This window comes from Struthio camelus, chromosome 15 (genome assembly GCF_040807025.1).
Source record: "Struthio camelus isolate bStrCam1 chromosome 15, bStrCam1.hap1, whole genome shotgun sequence".
NCBI lineage: Eukaryota > Metazoa > Chordata > Aves > Struthioniformes > Struthionidae > Struthio > Struthio camelus.
In genome coordinates this window covers 9,955,740-9,979,457 of record NC_090956.1, presented here as the reverse complement: position 1 = coordinate 9,979,457, position 23,718 = coordinate 9,955,740, and the positions used below count along the sequence as shown (strand labels likewise).

The window sequence follows — 23,718 nt, the reverse complement described above, 5'->3', positions numbered from 1 at the left end:
AACGAATAAGAAGGTACTGCTGGAAACCACCCATCGTTGTGTTCAGTGACGTTCGCTTCTGAAGAAGGCTGAACGCTTCCTAATCCTGTTGCTGTTGTTGGGAAGTCTGGCTATCCCTGTGTCTTGGTTGTGAAGTCCAGCAGGGAAAAGTCTGTAACTCATTTATTGAAATTCCCTACGCTTTTTCTAAGCCATTTTTCTGAGCAGGCAGTTGTGCTCTGTGGAGGTAGGAACCACGAAGACCCAGGGCACTTTGCTTTTTTCTCATCTGCGACCGCTGCCTGGTGGCTGCAAGGAGGTTTGAAGCAGGTGCTGCAGTGCACCGTAACCCAAGGGCTGCTGTGCTCCGTGACCCGCCAGGGGCTGGGCGCAGCAGAGCCAGGGCTGTCACCACCGGGCTGTGCAGCCCCTTGGGGACTTTGGTGGAGTCAATTAATAGCTCCGAGATTCGAGATTCAGTTCTCATTATGTAAATGGGGATAGTAAGAATACACCTTCCCATCCATTCCCTGCCTGTCTTGCCTGGCCAGGCCGCGAGATCTTCAGGCCGGTGGCTGTTTCGTTCTGTTTTTGTGCAGCACCGATGTGAGCTGCCATGCTCAGCTGAAGGCTGTGGTACTGCGGTGTTACAGGAAACTAATCTTCTGACTGTAATGTTCAGTATTCAATATACTTTTAGCAGACCAAATGGAGACGGTGAACTGCAAGCAAAAGAAGCTGTTGAGGGTGAAATGCATGTAGCAGGACTTCTAGCCTGTCTGTAAGGCAGGAAAACATGAGCCTTTAATTTTTTTGACACAATTTTGCAATTATACTAAACGTTTACATGTCTTTGGTCCACTGTGGCAGGCTAATAGTAAATTCATTTGCAATGCCTATTTCTTACCAAAGGCTAGAGCCTTTCAACCCCCTTGTTGTGTCTGGCAGCCCAGGGGATTAATTGCATGCTGCCCTGATGGCAGGTCTCGCAAAGCCAGCCCAGCCTGCTAGTAGCGGGATTATTATTTAACAGCTCAAGTCTCTGTGAGGCGGCTTTTTATTCTACTTCACTTGGTGAGTTTAAAGAGATTTGTAAAGCACTGAACAGCTAAAGCAGAAGTCCGCGCGAGTTCAACAGGGAATGCGTTAGCAGTGGTCCCCCCAGTCTGTACCGTTCCCAGTGATTGCTTCCAAGTTAATCGTGGCTGCTGCACGCATGAATCACTCAGACAGACGGCTAGTGGGTTTCAAGGCTCTTGGTGCCCCCTCAGCAGCAGCCCAAGTGTCTTGGTTATGAAACCTGAAGGGACTCGGAGGCCATCTCTGCTGTCCGTAGAGCCGATGAGGAGGTGCAGGGGGGATCCCAGGCAGGTCGGGGCCGTGGGACCGCCAGCGCTGAGGACAGGCGGTCCCGTTCTGCTGGCAGCCTCATCTCATAAACCCATTCATAAACAGAGTGAACTCCATTTAAAACCACTGGGGAGATCTGGGATGCCACAAAGGCCTTGGGAGATCATCCCTGCTTTGGTAGTTAGAGGCTATCTTCTAATTTTCAGCCTGAATTTACCTGTAGCAAGTTCATAATCGCTTATTCTTATTTCAGCTGTTTCTTTATCAAGTACTTCCCTAACCACTGCTATTTATCCCTTGATATATATGCATATTCCAGATGAAATCTTGTGAAATACTAACACTGCGCTATATCTTTAGAAATGTTTATGTGATTAAATTCTGGGATTTTTCTCAGCTGCATGATGTTGGTGACTCATCGCTGAAGTCCAGTGAGCCCAGCTGGGTTCTCAATTGTTTCTAGCTGCCGAGGTTTCATAGCAAATGTATTGTTACAGGCAGACAAGTGGAGAAACTTGCATTTATTACTATTGAATTCATCCCATTTTTATCACGTGACTCTTCAAGGTCATCCAGTTCTTACTTTGAAATAGCTTTCCTTCAGTCCTCTGGCAGTACAAAGCCTTTTTTTTTTTTTTTTAAACTAATCTGTACATTTCATCCATTAAGTTTTCATGCTATAGCCATTAATGACAATACCGAGACAGGCAGATCCCGAGCTCCCACCGTAAGGAACGTCTCTCCGATAAGCTCCCTCAAATCTGACACTGTTCATTTTAATACTGCCCCCTTCCCACTGTTTTTTCTCATTTTAATGATGTCCTTCGAAATTTGTTCTGAAGCCTTTGTTAGACTGCTGAGGTCTAACAAACAGGCATGAAATTACCTGGATCGCTTTCTCTGTTCTTAAATAGATGAGCGCTGTGGCTGCTCTTGAGCAGCCCGGCTCCCACGTGGTCCATCAGCAGCTCCCTGCGCGCTCGAGATCGTTCAGGATTTGGGGAAGGGGCTGGACGGGCTTCTGGCTCAGCTGCTTGGGTGCTGTTGGTTGGTTGGGTTGGATTGGTCCAGCTTCTCTCGCCATGCCCTCATCCTTATGCCTTTGCGCCTTTGTCTTGGAGGTGCCACGATGATCCTTATGAAAGATTATTACAGACGATTCACTAGTTTTAAAAATATCTAGTTCATTCTTAATTTCTTACCTCCTCACTAGACAGCAAACCTCAATTTTTATATCTTTGTTCTCCTTTTATATGACCAAAGAACCTTTTGCTATGTCGTATCTTACACAGGATCTAGCTCAACTTATTTAATGGCAATTTCTTCTTTACCTCTGCCTTTCTTGATCTCTAAGTCATAGGTCTTTTCTAATCAGACTTCTTCTATTTCACTCTCTGCTTATTTTAACTTTTTAAAATATTCTTTTAATATACTATTACTTCTCCAGGGAAGTTTGATCACACAATCTTTTTGCATTTTCTTGGGGTTCAAATTTGACATAGTGTTAGTATTTTTCACTTGAAGAAATTCTGGGCTTTCACCGCTTGCAATCCCCTAAGGTCCTGAATGCAATTCAGTTCACTAACACAGTTCAGCAAATGCCTTTTTGGAAATGAAAACCTTAATTATAAATTTAGTTTAATTTGTCTGTCAAACTATTTTAACTTGTGGTCACCTGAACAAAAATTATTCTCTGAGTGTTATGCAAGAAAACCAAGTTGAGAATACTGTTGTTCCCTTTTGGCTTGGTCCTTATTTGGTGAAGAAATCCGCTTTGTATGGAATTTGAAACGTTTGAGCCTTGGCATTAGGAGTAGCAAGGGTGCTTTATTTGGAGGTAAGACCTGTCAGTTGCTGGACAGCCATTAGCAGTGTGTCTCCCGGTGGGGACTGTAACAGCAGGTTCAAAGCCTTTAGCTTCTGCAGCTGCAGGATGCGATACTGCTGCTGGGACAAGAAGTCATTCTTCTGCCTTGCCCTTATGTGAAAGTGTAACACAGCCTATTTGTATCTGCAGGGAGATTCATGCCACTAATTTTGTCTTTTACCTGCAGTGGGTTTTAGGGTTACGTGTCTTGCTTGTTTGGGCCTGATTGTCTAGATATCTTATCGCTTTCGATGCCTGGGTTCAGCAGGCCCGATTTCTTAGTGTGGTGGTGGCTCGTTATGCACAGCTGGCCCCTGCAGGGCATCACACCCACATCAGAGAGATGTCGGTGACCTCTGCGGGTCAAGCCTTGCACCAGTGTTTGGGACAGGGATTACTGATTTTAAAGGCTAAATTTAATGTACAGCAGCAGAGACTGGTTCAGAATGAAGAACTGAGCCAGTAATCACTTGTGCATCTTGTATTTCAGAGGGTTTTTTTTTTTTTTTTTTTGGACAAATGAATGAACACCCATATTTCAAGGTCTTGTTTTATTGAGTAATGGTTGCAACGGCTGGTCTTATTTGTAGTATATCATAAAAATCTATAAAACAAACACAATAGCTCCAAACACTGCAATAGGTTATGCACCATCTCATAATTTATTATAATACAAACAAGTCTGTCAAACACAATATATTGTCTACTTATGAAAATATCAATATTCACAATTTAAATAGGTGATAGGTCTCATAATTTTATATACCAGCAACTCATCTAAAAAGTATTTTGTTCCTAGCTGTGGTCTTCAAGGACATACACCTGTAAGTAATTGTAAGACGGTCCATTCACAGCTTATTTTTTCTAATTGTAGATATTTGAAAAATAAATTAAATAGAGTACAAAAGACCATCTCTCCAACAAAGATGGTTTTGTCTCCAGGTTATGTTTCCCTAAATAATGATACTGCATGTGCTTGGTTAAGTTTTTACTATTGGAAAATTAGGAGGTACAAATAATAACAGCAAGACATTGGCTAGTTAGCAACAGTCATTGCAAGATGCTTCACAAAACCAAAAATAAGGCAAGTATTATCAACAGCAGCTCCCATATGGCAGACTACAAAGTCAAGGCTTTATTTTCCAAACTGGTCTCTAAGAAGGCTTCAAATGTTAACTTGTTAACAAGATACGGCTTGATCCAAAGCCCTCTTAAATTGATGGTGGCTGGTAAACACAAATCACAGAACCCACAAGCAACCTTCCCGCTGAGTTCAAGGGGCTTTGGAAGCAGGCTCTTAACACCCTAAATGATCAGAAATGAAACGACCAATTCACTGTACATGAAAATTGCACCATGTCATTTCTAAAATGATATGGAAAAAAGTTGCGAGTTCTTTTTCAAATGAAGTTGCAATAATTCAGTGGGTTATTTTTAGTTGGAAATAAAATATTCACGCAAAAAGATTTTATTTTTAAATATGGTAATTTACAAAAATACATTCAGTACAGAAAACATCAGATGACACTGCTAGTTTGCAGGATAAATATTGTGTTACAAAAACTAATAAATCACACCATGTGTATGGCACCATATGCCATGCACTTAATTGAATTTTTTTAATAAATAAAAGCCCTAAACACTCACTATTTTCTGTAAGGTTGCTATTATGTTAAGTAGAATAGTGAATTTCTTGTATAAATAATCTTTTCAATAGATACATTCTCAAAAATGAACCACTTATCTATGTAGAGATATTGCACTTCAGACTCATTCACATGTAACTTAGACTAGCATTCCTCATAACAAATTAGAATAAAAATAAGATATAAATACAGTGTTTTCCTCAAAATGAAACGTACAGTACCTTTTTCATACGGTAACTTTGGTTGCTGTCAATTTACAAAGAAAGAATAGAGAGAGCTTTCTGAGAATAGGGTAGAAGGCATGGCCACAAAACTAAATTTATCTGAAACGATAGTAAAGGGAGTAATAATTTTACCCTTGCTGTGAGAAATACAGAAAAGCTGAGCATCCCTTTTATGCCTTATTATTGCAAGTGTGACATTTTGTTGAGATTACAGGGACGAGCAGCCTAGAGGACGAGGGCGTTCTTCGTTTCCCTTCGGATGGGGGAGGTTTGCGTGTGTTGCGTTCCTTTGGTAGGCAACGTTGGACAGGGTCAGCTCTTGCTCTCGGCTCCCCCCGTCTTCCAGCCATGCCCCTCTGCTCCGCAGAGAAGCCGGCGTGGTCCATGGGGGGCGTTAGCCCCTTGCAGGGACGTCCCGAGCACCTCGCGGCGGGAGAGGAGCCTGGCAGCGCGGGCTGCCGAGGCGCTGGGCATGGCACTGCAGCAGCTCCTCGCGTACCATGTCGCCTCGCTCTCTCCTGAGAAAGCCCTTTCACGCGCAAGACGGCAGGTGTGCTGGGCCCAGCTCTTCGGTGTCTTGCGCCTTACGTTGTCATTTCCTCCTGGGTAGGGTGGGCTGGGATTTGGCATGGGTTTTGCTTGTGTTACGCCAGTACAAGTAGCTTTGTAAGTGCAACCTTCATGGCAGAAAGAAATCAGGCTGTTGTCCTCAGCGGGACTTGTGCAGACTTGGCATTTCTCAAGAGGTGATAATGCACCAAAGCTGAGCCGTCTGTTGGTTTTGAGAGATGCTTTCAGCCCTCAGATCCCACTAAAGCAGGACTGGTTGGATCTGTTGTAGGGGACCTCAGTACTGCACCATTGAGTTCCCCGTCGGTAATGGAGACGTGCACACGCACAAACACAGGGCCAGCACCTGGCTACGTCTTGTTTGCAGTTACCGAGGAGCCACTGTGCTCGCTGACCAGATTGTGCTTGTGTTCACGTGCAAGTCTGCTCTCACATTTAATAAGGCTGCATTAAGTGCCCAACAAGTGAGTAAACCAGCTGTGGTGCACGTTTCGAGAGACCACATACCAAGATCTAAAAGGAGAGAAAGCGAATGAAGTGCACTCTCAGCCTTGCTGTGAATCTCTTTTCTCCACGTTTTCTATGCTCAGCATTACTGAGATGCTATTTTTGAGTGTGAAGGAAGAGAAGTTAAGCTACTTTAAATAAGATAAATACTTAAAAAGCTCAGTCCAAGCTGGTCAATGTTTTTACCGTTGTTGGGTATTTAATGCGTTTCCTGCACAAATAAGTCTTTTAACAACTAAAAATGTCCAATCTGCAATAGGATGGCATAATCTGCCAGGAGAAAGTCTTAAGATTGAGTTTTTATATATACGATCCCTAAAGGCTGGAACATGTGGTGTGACTGAGTATCTTTATTGATTAAGAAGGGATCTGAAGGCTCTAATCACTCCAAACCTCACAGGACCAGGTTCAGTGGGAGCGCTGTATCAGGCAGGATTTGGCCTCTCACTTGAAAGTCTTTAGACACCATAATTGGAAATAGCTGGGAAAATATGTTGCTTTTGTTCTTGGCTCTAGAAACCTCCCTTCCTCCCTCAAGCTCCCCTATCTTGGTCTCAATCTTAGATAACTAACAACTTAAAACGTATAAATATTGACAGCTTGCAGAATTGCTTTCCATGCCAAGGCTATAACAGGTAAAACATCAGTCCTTGAGCCTTGTCCAATGAGCCAAAAAGGTCTTGTCACAGTTCCAGTGTCTTATAGACTGCCTGATGCAAAAAGCTCTTGACAGCAGTCTGTGTGTGGCAATATTTCATGTCAGAAACAACATCATTTTCAACAAGTGCACATAACAGAATTGGCACCTTCCACAGTACATAAAAGCATCTGTTTGCTCTGTCAATAATGAACTACGTGGTCAAATAAGATTTTGTTGTTGTAGTTTTAGTTTTTGGTCTTTTAAATGGTTGAAATTAAACACTGTTGTGGCTTCCCCCCTCTAATGACTCTAGACTGCACTGGTGCTTGAATCCAAAACATTGGAGTGCGACTGAACTCTGAAGCATATTCAAAATGCTGTGTAAGAGACAGAGGCACCTTGCCTTCTCACTTTTGCTTCTAAAATCAAGTGCTCCCATTCCCTTCTAACAGTCTGATCTGCCCTCAGTCTCCTCGGGAAATGAAATCAAATGACCACTCTTTAAAACAGCCATTTCAGCAAATTACATCCTGAAGATGTAACCACTTGAAAAGAAATTGCACCCAGAAACTCCAACAGTTGCCCTTTTCATGGTGATATTTTTATAGGCTTTCCATTCTTATCATACTGGTAAACAAGCATTTTGATGCAATGAGAATTGGCAGGGGAAATCCAAGGGCTGCTTGTTATTGAAAAATTATGGTTTGTATAGAATTGCACAGGTTGCTTTTGACACTTAAAGAAGGCCTTCAGTGTGGCAGCTGCCATTGTGCGAAATCTTTTGCTAATAAAACAGTAGAGGAAGAAATTAATTGCAGTGTTCAGCAATGCTAGCATATTGGCAATGTCCGACACAATATGTACCACCCAGCTGTTGTTTATAGGCGATACGTAGAGGTGATACAATATCATGATTATTCTTGGTGCCCAAAGTATGGCAAAAATAGAAGTTATAGTAAACAAAATGGCTGTTGTTTTCCCTGTGGAGTACCCTCGCAGTCGGAAATTGCTCTTTCGCCGCAGCTTGTACACGATGATAGAATTCAGAATGAAGAAGATGGAGCAGGGCACTAAGTACACCGTAAAGCAGTGGATCCAGATGAGGACATGATGCATTGATGTGCTTATGTAGTCTTCAATCCAAATATTGGGCCACCAGTAGTACGGAATGCTGGTCAAAAAGCAGGTGATGTAGACGCTTACAATGACCTTTCGAGTACGAGCAGGATAGGAGACTGTGTGATACTTCAGCGGATGGCACACAGCTATATACCTATCAATCGTTAGTGGAACAGTAATCCAAATGGAGGTGTGGATGGAAGAAAATTCCAAGACCTCGATTATTTTGTCCAGTACCTGAGGCATCTGTTTATTTAAGATAAAGTCTTCCATGAGAAAGTCAACAAAGACAATGAAGAACAGAACCAGGATGTCAGCAGCAGCTAGAGCTAGAAGATAGTTATAGGAGGACTTCTGCCTGCGAGCAACGAGTTGGGAAAGGATGATGACTGTCAAGATGTTTGCTGTGGAGACAGAAACACACAGGTCGTTAAGATGTAACGTCAGCTTTGTCTGAGCATTTGTTTGGAGCAGCAGCTCTTCTTCAAGCACTTGGCAACATGATTTCCTCTAATAGAGTACGAGAAACCAAAAGGGAAACACTGAAGCTGGGTCCCTCCAAGAAGCTCTTGTCCTGAGAGGAGCATATGGCCCTGATCCTACCTATGGGATACGCGGTCACCCAGGGCCTCCATGCACTAGAGCTGGGGAAAGAGAGGAAGTCAGGACCTCAAATCCAGACCTGTTGGGGTTACATGGTTTCTGGCAGCCATTTGCCATCTCCCTGGAGCAGATGTACAGGAAGAGCTACCGGCCTCAGTTTTGGTGGGAAATGGCCTGATTTTCATGTGTAATGTATACTTTTAATATGAAAAAATTAAATTTGAGAAAAATTGAATACCTCCCACACCCCCCACCTTCTTATTTTCCTCTTTCCTTTTTTCACTTTTTTTTCTCAGTGACAAATGAGAGAGAAGGGTGGGATGGGATTTGGAGAGAGACATTTTGTTCCTTGTCCCAGCTTATGATGCCTACGTGTTTTAATTTTGAACTCCAGCTAAAAACAGCCGAAATCAAAGTGGCCTGGATGAGGTAATTTTCTCTTTACTAAGTGGGAACCCAGTCCAGAGAAGGACTTCCTGGGAACCAACTGTTCTCGGCTCTTACTGAGAACCTGCTCTACTTCTTTACTCTACTTCTACTATTCTACTTCTTGGCACTCTGTATGGTTTCCAGATCTGCCCAGAACGAGGCTCCTGTAATTAGTCCTGCCTGTTCAACCTGCACTCCTCTTTATGGACACTGGAGAACTGTCTCTATTCTCGCCACTAGAACCACCTGCTCCATGAAGAACTGCTTGCTTATGCAGGGCTGCTCTTTAGAAGCAAGTCCTTCTCCAACTGTAAGGGATTTTTCCTCTGGAGTGCTGCTGGCAAGCCTTTAAGGAAATGTGGCTGGTCAAATTAGACATGATGGATGTTTTGATTCAGCAAAACTGTAAACATTCATGAATTTCCTGAAAACCCTTTTGCTTGCAAATCTGGACATGGGTACAGACCCATCACCTAAACTGTGCCTAAAAGTGTTGCATCGCATTTCAATAATATGTGGTAAATGGCTAAAGTATCTCGTCCCTGCTATTCTCACAGTCCGTTCTGTTTTGGTCTTCTAAAGCTGTGATTCAACTTAAGGATTCGCGTTGCTGGCTGGTTGAATCAGGGCTCTAAAGGATGCTGTATAAGGGCTCAGTCCTGCACCCCCCAGCCAGAGAGAGTTCTCTGCAGTGGCTAAGAACAGCCCTTGCAGTCCTCAAGAGTCTTCCCGGAAGACTAAGGTGTAGCCAAACTTTACTTGTTCTACAACTTACCATATAGCCTTAACTCAGGAAAAAATCCTACTGTTCCTACTATAAGTATGGCTGGAATAAGACAGACCAGATTGTTCCCATCAGAAGTTTAAAACAGTTGGCTAGAATACCTGAAGTAGCAATTAAAAATCAGAGATCTGATTTACTGTATAACAGACTGTCAAATATTTATATTTGACACTTCTTGTGTTCTATAAATCACCTCTTCTGTGCATCCGCTGCTTCAAATGTTTCTGCAAGCTTTGATGGGATTTCCCAAAACAAATCAAAAATAATTGTAAGGATTCTTTTAAATTAGAGATAGAGGACACTAAGGTAATGATGACCTAGGACATACACCCTACCACTGCAAATGTGTATTGTTAACTTGGTACTGGAGAAAATCTCCTTGTTCATAAATGCCTTTCAAGCCTGCTTTCTGGGAGCAGAATTTCTGCTGTCAGGGAAATGAACTGCAGCAGAATGACTGGTGTTGAGTAATAGCCGTCATAAGTGTCACCTATTTTTGTATTAACCGAATTTATTAATTTTGTATCTTGGAAGAAAACTAAACTGAACATGACAATCAACTTGCTGAATCCTCCTATATATAGAAAAGTATATTCTTTCCAACAGTATTGTCTCAAATCACCTTTAGAGGAATTTTCCTGATTCTGCCCTCTGTTAACATGAGTGCAATTGCATCGATTTCAGCTTAGAGGGGACCTGGAGGTGATATACTCAGAAGTGCTGTGTCATTTTTCACTTACTTGCTTACGAAATGCCTCTGTTGTGCCTGCTGAAGAGCCCTAGAGGTACTGTGAGTGATGTACTGTCAAGGAAATCCTTGAGTTGAAACATTTAACACAACTGTGCAGTCACTGTTAGTTTTGGCCAGCCAGGCTGAATGGCTTGGCTTGCCGCGTGTTGAATGTGACCCACGGCGTTCATCTTCTCTTTAAATCCTTTGGATTTGATTCGCTCCAGCAGCAACAGTTGGGGCAAGTATGCAGTGAGGGGGACTGTCTGGGGATGTTGGCCCCTGCTGGAAATTTTGGCCTCAATTCCAGGGGAACTTTAATGGAGATGATAAATCTGAAACACACCCAGGCACACCAGCAGCTACACCCTACACGTTCTCCATCCCTTTTGCTCATTCTGAGGGTCCCACTGTTTGGTTCAAAATCCCCCCTACTTTTTGCCTAAAGGAGCAGACTTACAAGCAGTCCCTTTCTCTGTACTGCCCTCCCCCCTTTCTCAGGGTTCCTAGCAAGAGCAGTAACAGCATCTATTGAAGTGCAAGTTATTCGTCTAATGCCAGCTAGCTTTGCTTGGTGAGCTGGATTAGAAAATTGATCTGACAAAGTACATGCAAGCTCTATCCAATTTTTCTGCAAGGGTTACAGTTATCTTGTATTGGAAATGCCTTCCCTGGAATCACTTTAGTGCTTTTGCTGGCTGAATGATATGAAATATAGTAATATCATTTACTTAGTGAAAACAGATACATACTGGCGTGCAGCAGAAAGCTGCCAGTATGACAGTATCTTAGCGCAAGAGTTTGTGAATATTTTTCCTGCAGCAGGCTGTACAGGCAGAGTAAAGAGGAGCTATGGAGAAGTCTCAGTCTTTCACCCATTTCCTAGCTAGCGTTAAGTTACTCCTTGGTGTGTTCCCAGACAATGTCTAATGCTCAGTGAAATGGGACGTGGGTGGGAAGGCTTTTCCACGTGAGCCTCTGTGTCCTTGTGCCATCGTGATGGTGACTCCTAGATGCCTAGTCCTAGGGCCTGAAGAGCTCTCCTGTGGGCAAAAACGACCTACTGCAGGGGAAGGGGGAAGGAAAAGCAGTTAAGTCAGAGACCATGTTTTAATGTTTTCTAGCCTGTTTTTTGCACTAATATTGTAGTCCAGGCAGGGAATATGGCAAGGATGATGATGGAGATATAAAAATATCTGTCTCTACTATAATGTATGTGCAGCTACAACTGCTGGACAGATTAGTGCCCCTAGATTGCCTGTTTCTTGCTGTGTTTTTTCTAGTACAGATCTAGTTAAGATCATTTGAATTTGAGAAAGATTGATCTCTGTGTTGGGAGTGGATTAGGGGATGACAAGACGGGAATTTATGCCAGCATTGCTTGCTGCAGTGCAGTATTCTGAATTTATAAATATCTAGTTGAGAACCAGGGCTTGATTAGGGACTAGCTGGCTGAAGCCTCAAGAGATGCTACTGGCAGATTAGATGAAACGATTGTAAGAAAAGGCAGACTCTCAGTTTTTCCCCTTCACTCATGAGGTTCTGTTGCCTTTGAGACGCACTATCTGAAAGTCTCTCTTATCCAAATACCGCTGGTCTCCAGGAGAACTTTTTTCCGTATTGGGCATTTATTCTTTCAGCTCCAGGCCTTTACTTCATTCACTGTGGAGCTGCAGCTGAGTAAGGCGCCCTGCTAACTCATCCAGGCTTTGCCATGGGAGACTACTATATCTCTCCTTTGACATCCCCTGACTTTATCAGCTCCTGGATACAGACTGCAGCACTGAAATTCATGTGTTTGGAGGTCTTAGGTATCTGAAGAGGGATCATCCTTTAGTAGTGTTGTTGGTTCTGAGGTGGACTTGGTTTTGCTTCCTGTACCAAGGCCATAACAGCTTGCTGGATCTCCTGCAGAGCCTGGGCAGCTGGCATGAGACCTCAGTGACAGCTCCAGAAGACAGGAGATGGGAGCCTGATGGGGCTCAGAAGCTATGCGCAATTTCCTCAAAAAGGGCTGTGCCCTCTTCATCCCTGCAAGCTTAACAGTGCACCGGGCCTCAGGAAAAAGGGAGAATGCACCGGGGGGAGCGCAGGCAAATAGACCCTGTACCCTGGCAAAGGGCAATGAAATGTTCTTCCCTTTTGCCTTCAAGAATGTCCTCTGTGCCTCCCCAAAACAGTGCCTGTGACCTAAAGGCACAATTTATTCCCCAGCACCTTGTTTCTTGGATTACAGTCATAGCTCAAATAGTATCTAACTATGGCCTTTGTGCAGATTTACAGAACTCCTTCCGTTGCCTATTATCACTGTATGTGAGCTTAAGCAGGAGCAATTGTATCACTCTAAACAAGAAGTAGCCTTTTTTTTTTTGAGAGAGAAAGCATTTTGCAATGTACACTGCCTACTCTGCAGTGAAATTGCCTTTATAATATAAGTGGTAGTGCTGCTGTGTTGTGAATAAGGCACACTGTGTGGTTCAGTAATTCAGTATCATAAACTAGCTAAATGAAGTAGCCACGAGCGTCGCTTACTGAGTGTGATAAACATTAGGTCACTGAATATAATGGACACCTTTTACCAAATACAGTTGTTGCTAGGATCCCTAAGAACTATTGTACAATGCATAAAACTACTTTACAGGCCATGCATTAGTCACCTGATTGTAACTTAGTAGAGAGATTGTTTACGAACGTGAACTTTTAAATTGCTTTAAAAATACTTTAGATATGGCCTCCATAGATCTAGAAATCCTGCAACTGTGAGTGCAATACACTAAAAATATATGCTAAAAAAGGGATGTTGGGGCTTGATGGGAATAGATGATTTCCTCTAAACTAGCAGGCAATGTTAAAATGTAAACATGTACCATGTTCAGCAGTCAAATCTGACTGTGGTTACTAATACAACCATTTGCCAGTAGTTACCAGATTTGAGATCACCATGGCTTTTATGCTTTGTGTGGGAGCTCTCTGGAGAAACTGATGACAATTAGTGATTTCTCACGGATGCTTCATAATATAAAACATTTTGCAAAACAAATGCTGTGGCAAAGTAAACAGCTGTTTATTAATGATGTTGGTTAGAGCAGGTTAGGTGGTCTTTTAAAATGACACATGGATCCCATTTGGCGTTAAAGGCAGGGCAGTTCCATTTTCTCTTACAGCCAGTATAGGTCAAACTCAACACAGCAGCAAACGGGAACGACCTCTGTGAGCACTTTGCCTGTTTGTGGTAAATGTAATTTGTTCTTCTCTCATTATAATAGTTTGAGATCCTTTCTTAAACACTTGCCCAGTGTAAAGAGATACTTTGCAGAATATAATTAGAGGAATACAAGTGTTCCCTCTTCTGGGAGTTCCTATGAGAATTGATTTAAAGACAGCTTTATTTGTTGCTCAGTTCTCTGAGCACCACCGAAGGGCATGCACCCGCTCACCCTCGAGAGGGAAGAGCAGTCGACCTGCCCTGCTGGCGGGCAGCACGGCATCTCCCAGCTCACCCATCGCCTCTCGGTGCGCACAGCAGCCCAGAGCCTGAGCCGGGCCTCGGTGATGCAGAGGTCTAAGCCAAGAAAACGAGCAGCACAAAAGCTGTAGCATGACTGGATGCAGGGCCGCAACTAGAGGAGGTTTCACACCTTGTAAACAGGCTCTTGTGTGATTTGCACTTTGAAATCCCACATGCGCTGACGGGCCACGTGCAGTCTGAGGGTAAAAGGGAAACAGGAGGTAGAGAATTATTACACTCCTGCTCTGCTGCCCAGGACAACCCAAATTCCCCTTTACACGTGGGACACTGTGTTTGTAACTGTTTGCCACGGAAAATGCAGCACAAGCCTGCACTCAGAAGTTACAGGTGAATTGATGAATCGGTGTCACAGGCTGGAGCCTGACAATGAAATCTGGCCTCCAGGGTCATTTTTCTCATTGACAGCAGTTATTAGCGGAGGCACCTCTGGAAGAACGTTGTGAATGGTGTACTCTTCTCAACGGCTGGTACTGGCCATAATTGGGTCACTGAAGCCAGGGGAAGATTTTAACCAAGCCAAAAGCACTTCCTCTGCTGTTTAAGGACACAGACACAGTAATGGTGTGGAGAAACCACCGATGGCCAGTATTCATTTTCTGCCTTGCCAACCACTCAAGGCTGTTAAGTGCAGTAACTTGTCTGGCAGACAGGTGTAATTACATTGCACTTGCTTTTGGTTTTCCTAGACAGTTGGAGTAGGCTTTTTTTCATAGTCTTCATAAAATACGGCTATTTTTGCAATAAGAAAACTGCCCAGAAGGAACACTAGACTAAGACCGAGCGGAGGGCCCACTCCATACCGACTGGTGGACACACATATGACTGTAATAGGGATCTGATTCTCCTCTCACTGTCATCCCCCTCCTCACCTGTGTGAGGGGTCTGCCTTTAATTCATTTGACCTCATGTGAGCCAGAACATGACTTCCATGCCATGTCTTTCACTGCAGCCTCCAAAGCAGCACTGTAAGCCCTTCCCAAGCAGGTACAATCTTGCCAAGGCTCTTTTTTGGGAATACTCCTTCCCTTTTCTCTGTGTTTACAGATAGCTGCAGTGACACAGCTGTAAGGTTCCAGAAAAAATACAGAAGAGGGCACCAATAAGGCTGTTCTCTTCATTTTTAGAAACAATAAGCACAATTCTAGCACACCTTACCACACCACAAAGTATATTTGTATATTTTGTTTCAAAGGACTGGCTTTTAAGGCAGTCTTCAAGCACATACAAAACGTGGACAGAAATAAGCCTCAGAGGAGTTACGTCCCTGTGCGTTTTTATAGAAGTCCGATCAATACTGAGACATGATAGACAAGGATACACCCCTTCTTCACTGAGGCCTGCAATGAAGAAAGCCTCTAAAGATTTGTGGACATGCCTCCCCATGCGGCCTTTCTTAGAGGCACCTATACAAGGATAAAAATGACTAAAACCTACATCTCAAAACCTAGCCTCACATCTTGCTACCAGAGCAGTAAAGTCTTCTATTGGAAATCAGTGTTGGGAGGAAAAAAAAAAATCTGCAAAATAATGCAGAAATCAAAAAGGGGATTTTATCATTCATCCAACATATCTGGACAGACTGAGATTTTCAAGGCGATCTAGGTGTCTCATTCGGCAGGTGTCTGTAGAGAGTGGTGGTCAGCAAAGTTTAAGAGCTTGTTTAAGAGCAAAACCATTCTTCCCTTTTAACGCTGAAGGTCAAAGCACTGAGGTGAGTGCTGAAGGTGTTTGACAGGATGGCTAGGAGGGAGGCAGGACGTGATTTCATAAGGGCAGTAGCATGAATCCTTTACCAAATATGACTAAATAAGAGGATTTTTTTTTTGCCTTTGATTGTGGATTTGCTAAACAAAGTCTTATATCTCCCTAAAGCATTAGCTAATACTGTAGGAGTTCATGCTTGCAAATCCCATGGCCAAGCTTTCTCATAAGAGGATGCCAATTTTACATAATAAGGAGCGAATTACAAACTATGTAAAACCATCAGGATTTGGCTTTTTTCCCCCACTAAGAATATCCACACTACATATCTGTCATTCTTCAGTGTGGCAGTCTGGATATTGAATGAAACACACCTGGCATCAACAAATGTTTTTGAAACATCCTGGTCTGAAGTAACTGATTGACAAGCAATTTGACTTGAAACCAAAAGCAACCTCTAGCGGAATGATCCACGCAGCCCATGCACCATACGACTGTAATGATGGTGAAGGTAAATGAGCGTATGTCCTAGGGACTCTGTGTTTCCGATGCTGCAAAAGAACAATTTCAGTGAAGCAAATGTGTTCAGCGTGTTAACAGGGAGGCTTATTTTCCATAGATAAAGGGATAAAACTCCTCCTGGTCCTCTTCTGTACTGCGAATCCTGGTCCTGCTTGATTGCCTCTACTTCATTCCCTCCTCCTTCCTTTGCACAGCCAAATTGCCATCCTGGGAGGCAACCCAGCAGAATTACAATCTCCTCCGGCCCAGTCTCCCCCAGAAACGGCACAGACAGTGCTCCACACTTTCGGTTTTAGGATCCTTACACATGTATGTATCTTTGCAGAATGAAAGTGGAATTGTGTGCAAGGTCTCCTGTACTCAAGGGGTTAATTGTGGCTTTGCTTCTCTTTCTTGTGTCTCAAAGTTAGTGGGAAAAGAGATTAAGGGCTAGGAAAGACCACCTGAAACAGAAGGCAAAAGCTTTAGTGGCCAGGGATTGTTTTGCACCTGGGCATTTGACAGCAGAGAGAGCATCAGGTCCGGAAATCTCCCCATTTTGTTTGTTTGCCTGACAGTAAATTGTTTTGATGTATGCGGATGAAGACATACTCCTGCCGGCTTCTTTGTGCTGAGTCACCCCTGTTTTACTGGGGGGAGCAGAAAGAGAGAAGAGAACTGAGTAATGGGATGGATGAAGAACAGCAGGATATTAGACTGCCTAGTGCTTTTGAATGGCCTGACTTCTTAACAGCTCCTGGGGGCTCTGCATTTCCCACCTACGGTGAAAACTGACTGTGCTCTCTCTTTTGTATCATTGTCATTTCACAGAAAAAATCTCCTTTGGAGCTTTTCCTTCCCAATCCATTTTAGCAGCCTGCCACGCAAGGTTGTGTACTTCATAGTCTATTGAACCTTCCAAATATTGCACCTCGTTATCATTACAGCCCTGCCAGTGTTGTTTCCTACTGCTCTAGCAGAACCAAACCAAAGTTAGCACTTGTGCTCTGTAGTGGCATTCATAGATGTGCAATCAAGTCCTCTTCTGCATTAGCATGGGTTCTGCCAGACGCTTCCTTTCAGGCTTTATGGACACGTTCTCCAGACACACTGACCAAACTAAACGGCTCACATATGCATGCCTCACTGTCGCTGTTTCTGTGCAGGAACATTGTAATGAATCTATCATTTTTCACGATGCTTCTTCTTTCCTTAAAGAAAAAGCATTTATTTTACAATAGGAAGTGACTCATTTTAAGCATGTTAGCAGCAGTTTTTGTTCCCCTCTGTCCACTAGTGCTACTGCAATGTGCTGCAGTGCCCTTCAGTAGCTCTGTTAGCTGAGCTAGTCATCTGCCTGTTCTACTCTTACGCGAGTCACAAGTTCTGCCAAATTATTTGTCCTCCTCTAAGCAGGTTGCAATGTACTGGTTGTGGGTCCAGTTCATATTTTGTAAAGAAAGCATGGTCTTTGAATAAAATGGGGGCTGAATCAAGCCTCAGGAGAGTTCAGAGCTTCTTTATTGTGTGAACTTTATCTAATGAACAAGAGCCCAAGTATGCTGTTTTTTCAAGGTTATAACTCTGTGTGTAACAATTCTCCCGCTTATATTTTCAGAATTTCCTTCAGTTCTTCTATTGTTCAGGTGTGTTGTTAGGAGAAAGGCTACAGTATGATTTATTCAGGTGTTGGAAATACTCTCTTTAATCAGAAACCTATTTGGTGGTTGGAGAGGAATATGGTAGGCAGTAGATGGTAGGAATTCAAAATGGGTCAGACACACTTCTGAATAAGTGTGCAATATATACACCTACCTATTGCGTGCTTTGGTATTTACTGGGTATTACTTGCCATGTGAGTCATCAACAAAAATTGCGTCCCTCTCGTCACACTAACGAGGTCCTGCCTGTAAGCAGAGAGATGGCAAAGTAGAGAGATGGCAAAGACACTAAAGCTCTTCAGGTCTTGTTCCCCCTAGGCCACCAGAGAGCACAGGGAAGAGAGCTGGGCTGTGAACACACTTGTTCCTTGTACGCTGCTACTGCTCTCCACCCCCTTTTTCTTTACTTACAAGTTCACATCATCTTTCTTGCCCTTAGCCTCACCATCTGGTAAAGCTTTGCCACTGTTGACTTCCTATGCATTCTCTTCTGCCAGTAGTAACAGCCTTGAGGGGCTACTCAAATACTTCTCCTACAACCACCTCCATCACCTCTCCTTGCTGCTGTCTTCTTTACAAATTGTCCGTTCTCTCTTCCATTGTCCTCTTTGCTTCCTTCTCCTTCAAATTCTCCTAGAAATTAGCCAGCTAATAATGACCCGGACAATACCCACATATCTTTTGCATGTATTTGTGCAACGTATGTAAAAACTGTGTACAGACTGCAATCCTCTTCCCACACGTACTTATGGTGTTGTCCTCTTAGATCAGGGTCGCTCAGCCTGCAGCCCACTGGCAGTACGTGCTTTGCCAGGACAATTACCCCAGCTTGCAGACCTCTCTGAATAGCTCACTTTTTCCTAAGAAGCGCACAGGGAGAAGGCTGCAGGCTGCATGAATTGTTCTGGCAGTGGCAGAAGCCAGCTCCCAGCTGCCATCTTTCTTGAGGAAGGAAGACCACCTTGTTCTCCATCATTTCATTCTGCCTGTGACTGCATGGCAGCATAGTGAAGTGTTATACACCTGGTTTGCTGTGCGAGGGCAGCCAGTCTGTCATTTGATAGGGAAAGGCCCATACTGTGTAAGCCTCCCTTAAGAGTAAAAAGAAGCATGAGGCCTACTGCGTGTAAAAGGTAAGCTCAGCAGGATGCCTAACACGCTCTTCTAGGCAGGGACCGTGGCTTCCTTCTCTCTGCACGAAGCCCACTGGCCGTACTCTGCATATTGCTGGGGTTTGACATGGCTTGTCCCCATCTCCGTGACACCTTGTTCAGCAGTAGGTGTGACACAAAAGCTACCTGTTCACACCCTCCACTGGAAGCACCCCATCTGCCAAGTGTCTCCAAGCTGCTTTCCCAAGCCTGCAGAGTACTGAATCTGCATTTAAATCTTTGTTTCTTTTTTCATTTTTAAGCAGAAGTCCAAAACAGGAATAGGAAAAAGCAAACTTGTGGACTGGCTCTCAAAACAGGCAGTATGGAGTAGCATTTCCCTGGGGCATCTGTGTGAGTCTTATCTGCTAGAGGTCTGCAGGGGTGTTGGGTACGTGCCTTTGCTTTATGTTACTGGTATGCGGTCATCCCTGAAGCTGAGACGCTTCCTAGGCTGCCTAAGGAGCAAAGTGAAACCAGAGATCACGCAAATAAGAAAGCCAGATTTTACCTAGTTTCTTAGCACTGTCAGTATGAGGAGGCCCCTGCAAGCATGGACCAGGTCAGACCCAGGCCTAGGAAACGCTGCCGCTTTTGTCCTTTTAGCAGCAGTGCGCTATACCCCCAAAGGGGGAAGGTGATTGTACGCAAGGCAATTCTGCTGCTGCTGCATCTTCTGATGAGGCAGGAATCAGGGTCAAAGCCAGATTTCTGCAGTGAGCGCTACCGCTTCTGTGCCTGACCTTCCTGGCTGTGTTCAGCGGCACTGCCATAGCAAGAGCTCTTCGGTGCAGCTGCTTGCGCAGCTCTCACTGAAAAAGAAATGGACTGAGAGTTGATAACTTGGGAGCCTTGTTGCTCTTTGCTTCCTCACCCTACCAGCCCCCTCTTTGATTGAATCAGAGCAATTTCTTCCCTCCCCCACACCCGACAACACCTCTTCTCTGACATTTTCTCTCGCTAAATCAAGAAATGCTTGCATTAAGCCTTCCTGCGCCCCTCTCTTACCTCCCAGCTAACTGGAGATGTTTCAGAAGTCCTCTCCAACTGACAAAAAAGGCTGAGTGCAGGGATGGCAGAGCAGGGGCTGCAGAAATTTTAGAAACCCCCCTCTTAACTGTCAGACTCCGAGAGTATGATCCTGCTTCCAGTGCTGCTCCCTCCCTCTGCTCTTCACAGATGCACGTGCAGTTTCTCACTCTGCCCTGCGTAGCCTGCTCCCCGGACACCCCACTGCTCCTGTCCGTGGGACTAAACACTTCTGAGCCACCTCTCCAAATAGGAATAGGCACATCTGAACTCCAAAGGAGTAACTCACAAAAACATGTTTCAGAAAATAGTCTGTCTCTCTCTCTCGTCAGTTTATACGTAGAGGGAAAAGAAGAAACCTCATGTCTCAGCTGAGCGTAAGACAGAGTTATGTCTGGAAGAGGCTGTAGCCACCCTGGACTGCAGTATCTGACTGAGGCGAGGTTAGGGTGCAGTGCTGCAGCTATCGTTGCCCCGGTTCGTAGGTAGAGCCTCGCATTCGTCTGCGCGTGCTACTGCTGTTCCCCTGGAGGGGTAGAGAGAGCTCACTTTTCTCTCATTCCTCCCTCCCTTTTTCAGACTTTCTGGAGCCTGGTTGAACAGGGAGGGAGAAGGAGTCACTGCTGAGAAAAGGATCTGCTCAGATGCCTGCGTTACACAAGCGAGGGGAAATGATGCTTTCTCTGCATACACAATCAGGCCTGGCACTACTTGGCCTCAAAGTGGAGTTGTTGAGTTAGTGAAAATTTCCTTTAGACACTAGAGCAGAAAAGGCAAAAATAGTTAACTGTTTTCCCCTCTCATCAGTCTTCTAAGATTTGCGGCACGGAGTTAACCATTTCCATTTCAGCAAAACATTGCACTAGCTGCACTCGAGAATAGATCGTAAGAGGATGTTTCTTTCAAATTTTTCGGCATCACACAAAGCTGATTACTCAGATTCCACAGAGTTTAGAGCTCTTTGTTTAACAAATAGGTGTGTTACCTGTACAATTTTCTAATGTAAAACTGAAAAGCAACGTCCAATTAAAACATAAACAACTCTTTCTAGCACTGTTTTCACCCTGTACCACATGCTAGAGAAAGCCTGGCTGTGTGAGTCTTCCCCCAAAACATAGCATCTTGTTCTCATCTCAGTGCAGCCTCAGAATGAGAATGAGAAATTTCCCATCCGCTACGCTTTCTCATACTGTGCTGTGCATGTGCAGTGTTTTCAGACGCTAGGGCCAATGTTATCTTCAGATAACAAGCACTGAACGAGCTGACACAAATTAATACCTGAGGTAAATCCAGCGGACTCAGCAGTGTTGTCCCACCAAACGTTTTGGCTAGTTCTGTTGAGCGCTGTTGTTGGTGACATTACGCTAATCAAACGGATGTCTGATCTCTTGAGAAATGCGCGTCACTGCTGCTAATTTGGATCGCGCACCATGTTCTTAGAATGACAGTGTTAGGTCTGTAATTACAATGTAGCGTCCATAGGGAAGCGATACAAGTATGTACAGAACCCTCAGTAACTGATTTTTCTTCCCTGCGCATGTAAGATTTTCCCCAGTTTCAGAGACACACAAAAGCAAACTTAGCCACAGACTGCTTCATAACAACTTCTTCCCTGGATAATCCTGGTCATTTCCTAGAGGACAGATGTTGAAATTGGAGCCTATCATTACTTTGGAGATGTAAGCAGCCCCTAAGGGATTAATGAACAGGAAACTACCTTCTCATCCCCCCTGCTGGTTGGGTCCCTTCAGGTCAGGGCTGAGACCCGCTGATGCTGGGGAGCAGAGGCACTTGCCTATGCTCTGCGTGTTCTGCGGGTAAACACAGGACTTAACTTCCCAGTTCTCTGAACTGTTAGCCCGTCTTCAACATTTAATTATAAACCAAGGCGGAAAAAAAATAACACAAAGAAATTCAATTCATATGCAGAGTGCTGACTGCATATGTGCTGTTGAGAGACAGGGTTCTCTGATTAAAGTTTTTTTTCTATGAATTAATTGCTTGAAGAATATTATCTTCTAAGCCAAAGGAATTAAGGTGAACAAAACATCTAGAAACTGTAGACCTATTAACTATCACTGCTGCTTGCCACTTATATGACACTTTAAACATGCAGCCATAGTTATACATAAATACAACCAAACTCTTACGTATTGCATCCTTAGAATACAGATTCATCCGAACAGATCAGATTGCTCTAACTTTTCCCCTCTCGTTCTCCCCGTCCTGGGAAGCACCGCGACTACCCCGAGGCAGGAGGCTCGAAGCGGGGCGCGAGCCGCGACGTTCACCCGCCCGGGCTGCGGGGGGACGGCGTCTCTGCCTGCTGCAGCCCCCGCTCCCTGCGGCCCTGCCTGCCACCGCGTCTCGCTGGCAACCTCAGACAGCCCCTCCAGGAGAAAAACCCGCGCCGTCCTCGATCGCGGCCGGGACGGGAAGGCAGATTTGACGCTCTGTGTCATCCGTGCGTCTGGAGCCGCAGGTACCTGCGTGCCGGCGACGGCGCCTCACAGGTGTTAACACCCCAGCCTGAAACTTCCCCTCCTTCCCGTTTGGGGTCCCTTTGGCTCTTCTCATTCCCTGCTCTCCCCAGCGTCTCCGTATTGTCCGTCTCCCCTTTTCAGGTAGGGAATTTGGCTGCTGGTTGTCCAGTCTGGAGGCTGGTGCCTGTGCGCTGGGGTCTTCCCGCGAGCGCAGCCCCCCGGCTGGACGTGGCGACCCTCTCCCGCTCCGGCTGCTGCAGGGGCTGGCTCGGGGCTAAGCCACCCGTGCGGCTAACCTAGCGCTGTGGGCAGCAGGCTGCCTTCCGCGGGGCGTCCCTCCTCCTCCTCCTCCTCCTCCTCCCCAGGGCAGCCGCCTCCCTGCGGAGCTGCGCGGAGCCGTGCGCTGGGGGCAGACCCTGCGCCCTGCTCCGTCTGCCGACGGCCGAACCGGCTGTACGAGGGACTTGGCGAGGGGCCGCGGCTCCGAGGCGGAGCGGCCGGGTGGCGGTGGGTAAGCGGCGGTGAGCGCGGCCGGGCAGGCAGGGACGCACCGAAGCAGGCAGGAGCTAGCGGCCGGGCTGCAGGTGCCGTCCGAGAAACGCCGGCGTTGCTTGCTCGGCGGCAAGTGAAGTTGCGGACGGGCCGCCGCGCTGCGCGCCCCGCTCGGCCCCTCCGCGCACCCCCCCCCCCTCCCCGGGCCGCCAAACTTTGCCGGGCGGCGGAGCGCGGCGCCACTCACCTGGCAGCCCGAGGCAGAGCAGCAGGCTGTAGTAGACGACGGGGGCATATCCCAGGCCACAGCCATACTGGTGGTGCGCCAGGAGCGAGCTGTTGTGCAGGTGGAGGTGGTTGTGCTCCATGGACGCGCTCTCTCCCCGCCGCTCCTCCCGCGGCTGCCGGCGCTCGCTCCGCCGCACGGGCCGCCCCGGCCCCGCCGCCCGCTCCTCCCGCCCTCAGCGGCGGCGAGCGCGGCGCGGCCCCCGCGGCGGGCGGCGGCGGCAGCACATGGCGCGGTGAGGGGCGGCGGGGAGGGAAGGCGGCGCCGCCGCCGCGGCTGGCCCAGCCCGGGCTCCCGCCGGCGCGGCGCGGCGGGGCGGGGCGGGGCGGGGCGGGGGCAGCCGTTGCCTCAGGCGCCGCGGCCGCGCCCCTCGCCCCGCCGCGCCGCGCCCGGCCCCTCGGCCGCCCCTCGCGTAATGGCGGCTGCCCCCGAGGGCC

At 45.9% G+C, this 23,718-nt stretch overlaps 1 protein-coding gene and 1 long non-coding RNA gene across 4 annotated transcripts in view; one reads left to right on the top strand and one right to left on the bottom strand.

Moving 5' to 3' along the window:
• Positions 1 to 3,741: 3,741 nt before the first annotated feature.
• On the bottom strand, positions 3,742 to 23,439 carry GPR139 (G protein-coupled receptor 139). Its single transcript, XM_068908563.1, has 2 exons — positions 23,243 to 23,439; positions 3,742 to 8,306 (listed from the first exon to the last, which is right to left on the bottom strand). The coding sequence occupies exons 1-2, from the start codon at positions 23,361 to 23,363 to the stop codon at positions 7,372 to 7,374; spliced, it is 1,056 nt and encodes a 351-aa protein (XP_068764664.1). The 5' UTR covers positions 23,364 to 23,439; the 3' UTR covers positions 3,742 to 7,371.
• The window catches only part of LOC138061078 (uncharacterized), a 45,776-nt gene continuing 44,938 nt past the window's right edge, over positions 22,881 to 23,718 (top strand). For 2 of the 3 annotated variants that reach the window (XR_011134708.1, XR_011134707.1), the window contains exon 1: positions 22,881 to 23,010. This is a non-coding gene — a long non-coding RNA (uncharacterized lncRNA). Of the gene's footprint in view, positions 23,015 to 23,718 lie in introns of all 3 variants that reach the window. The other variant, XR_011134706.1, reaches the window with a different exon arrangement.

What these genes read in the sequence shown, in the direction of transcription:
- GPR139 (XM_068908563.1), bottom strand. Translation starts at nt 23,363, where the DNA reads ATGGAGCACAACCACCTCCACCTGCACAACAGCTCGCTCCTGGCGCAC. An exon ending in GCTCTGCCTCGGGCTGCCAG is followed by an intron (nt 8,307 to 23,242) that starts GTGAGTGGCGCC and finishes CTGTCTCCACAG; the next exon opens with CAAACATCTTGACAGTCATC.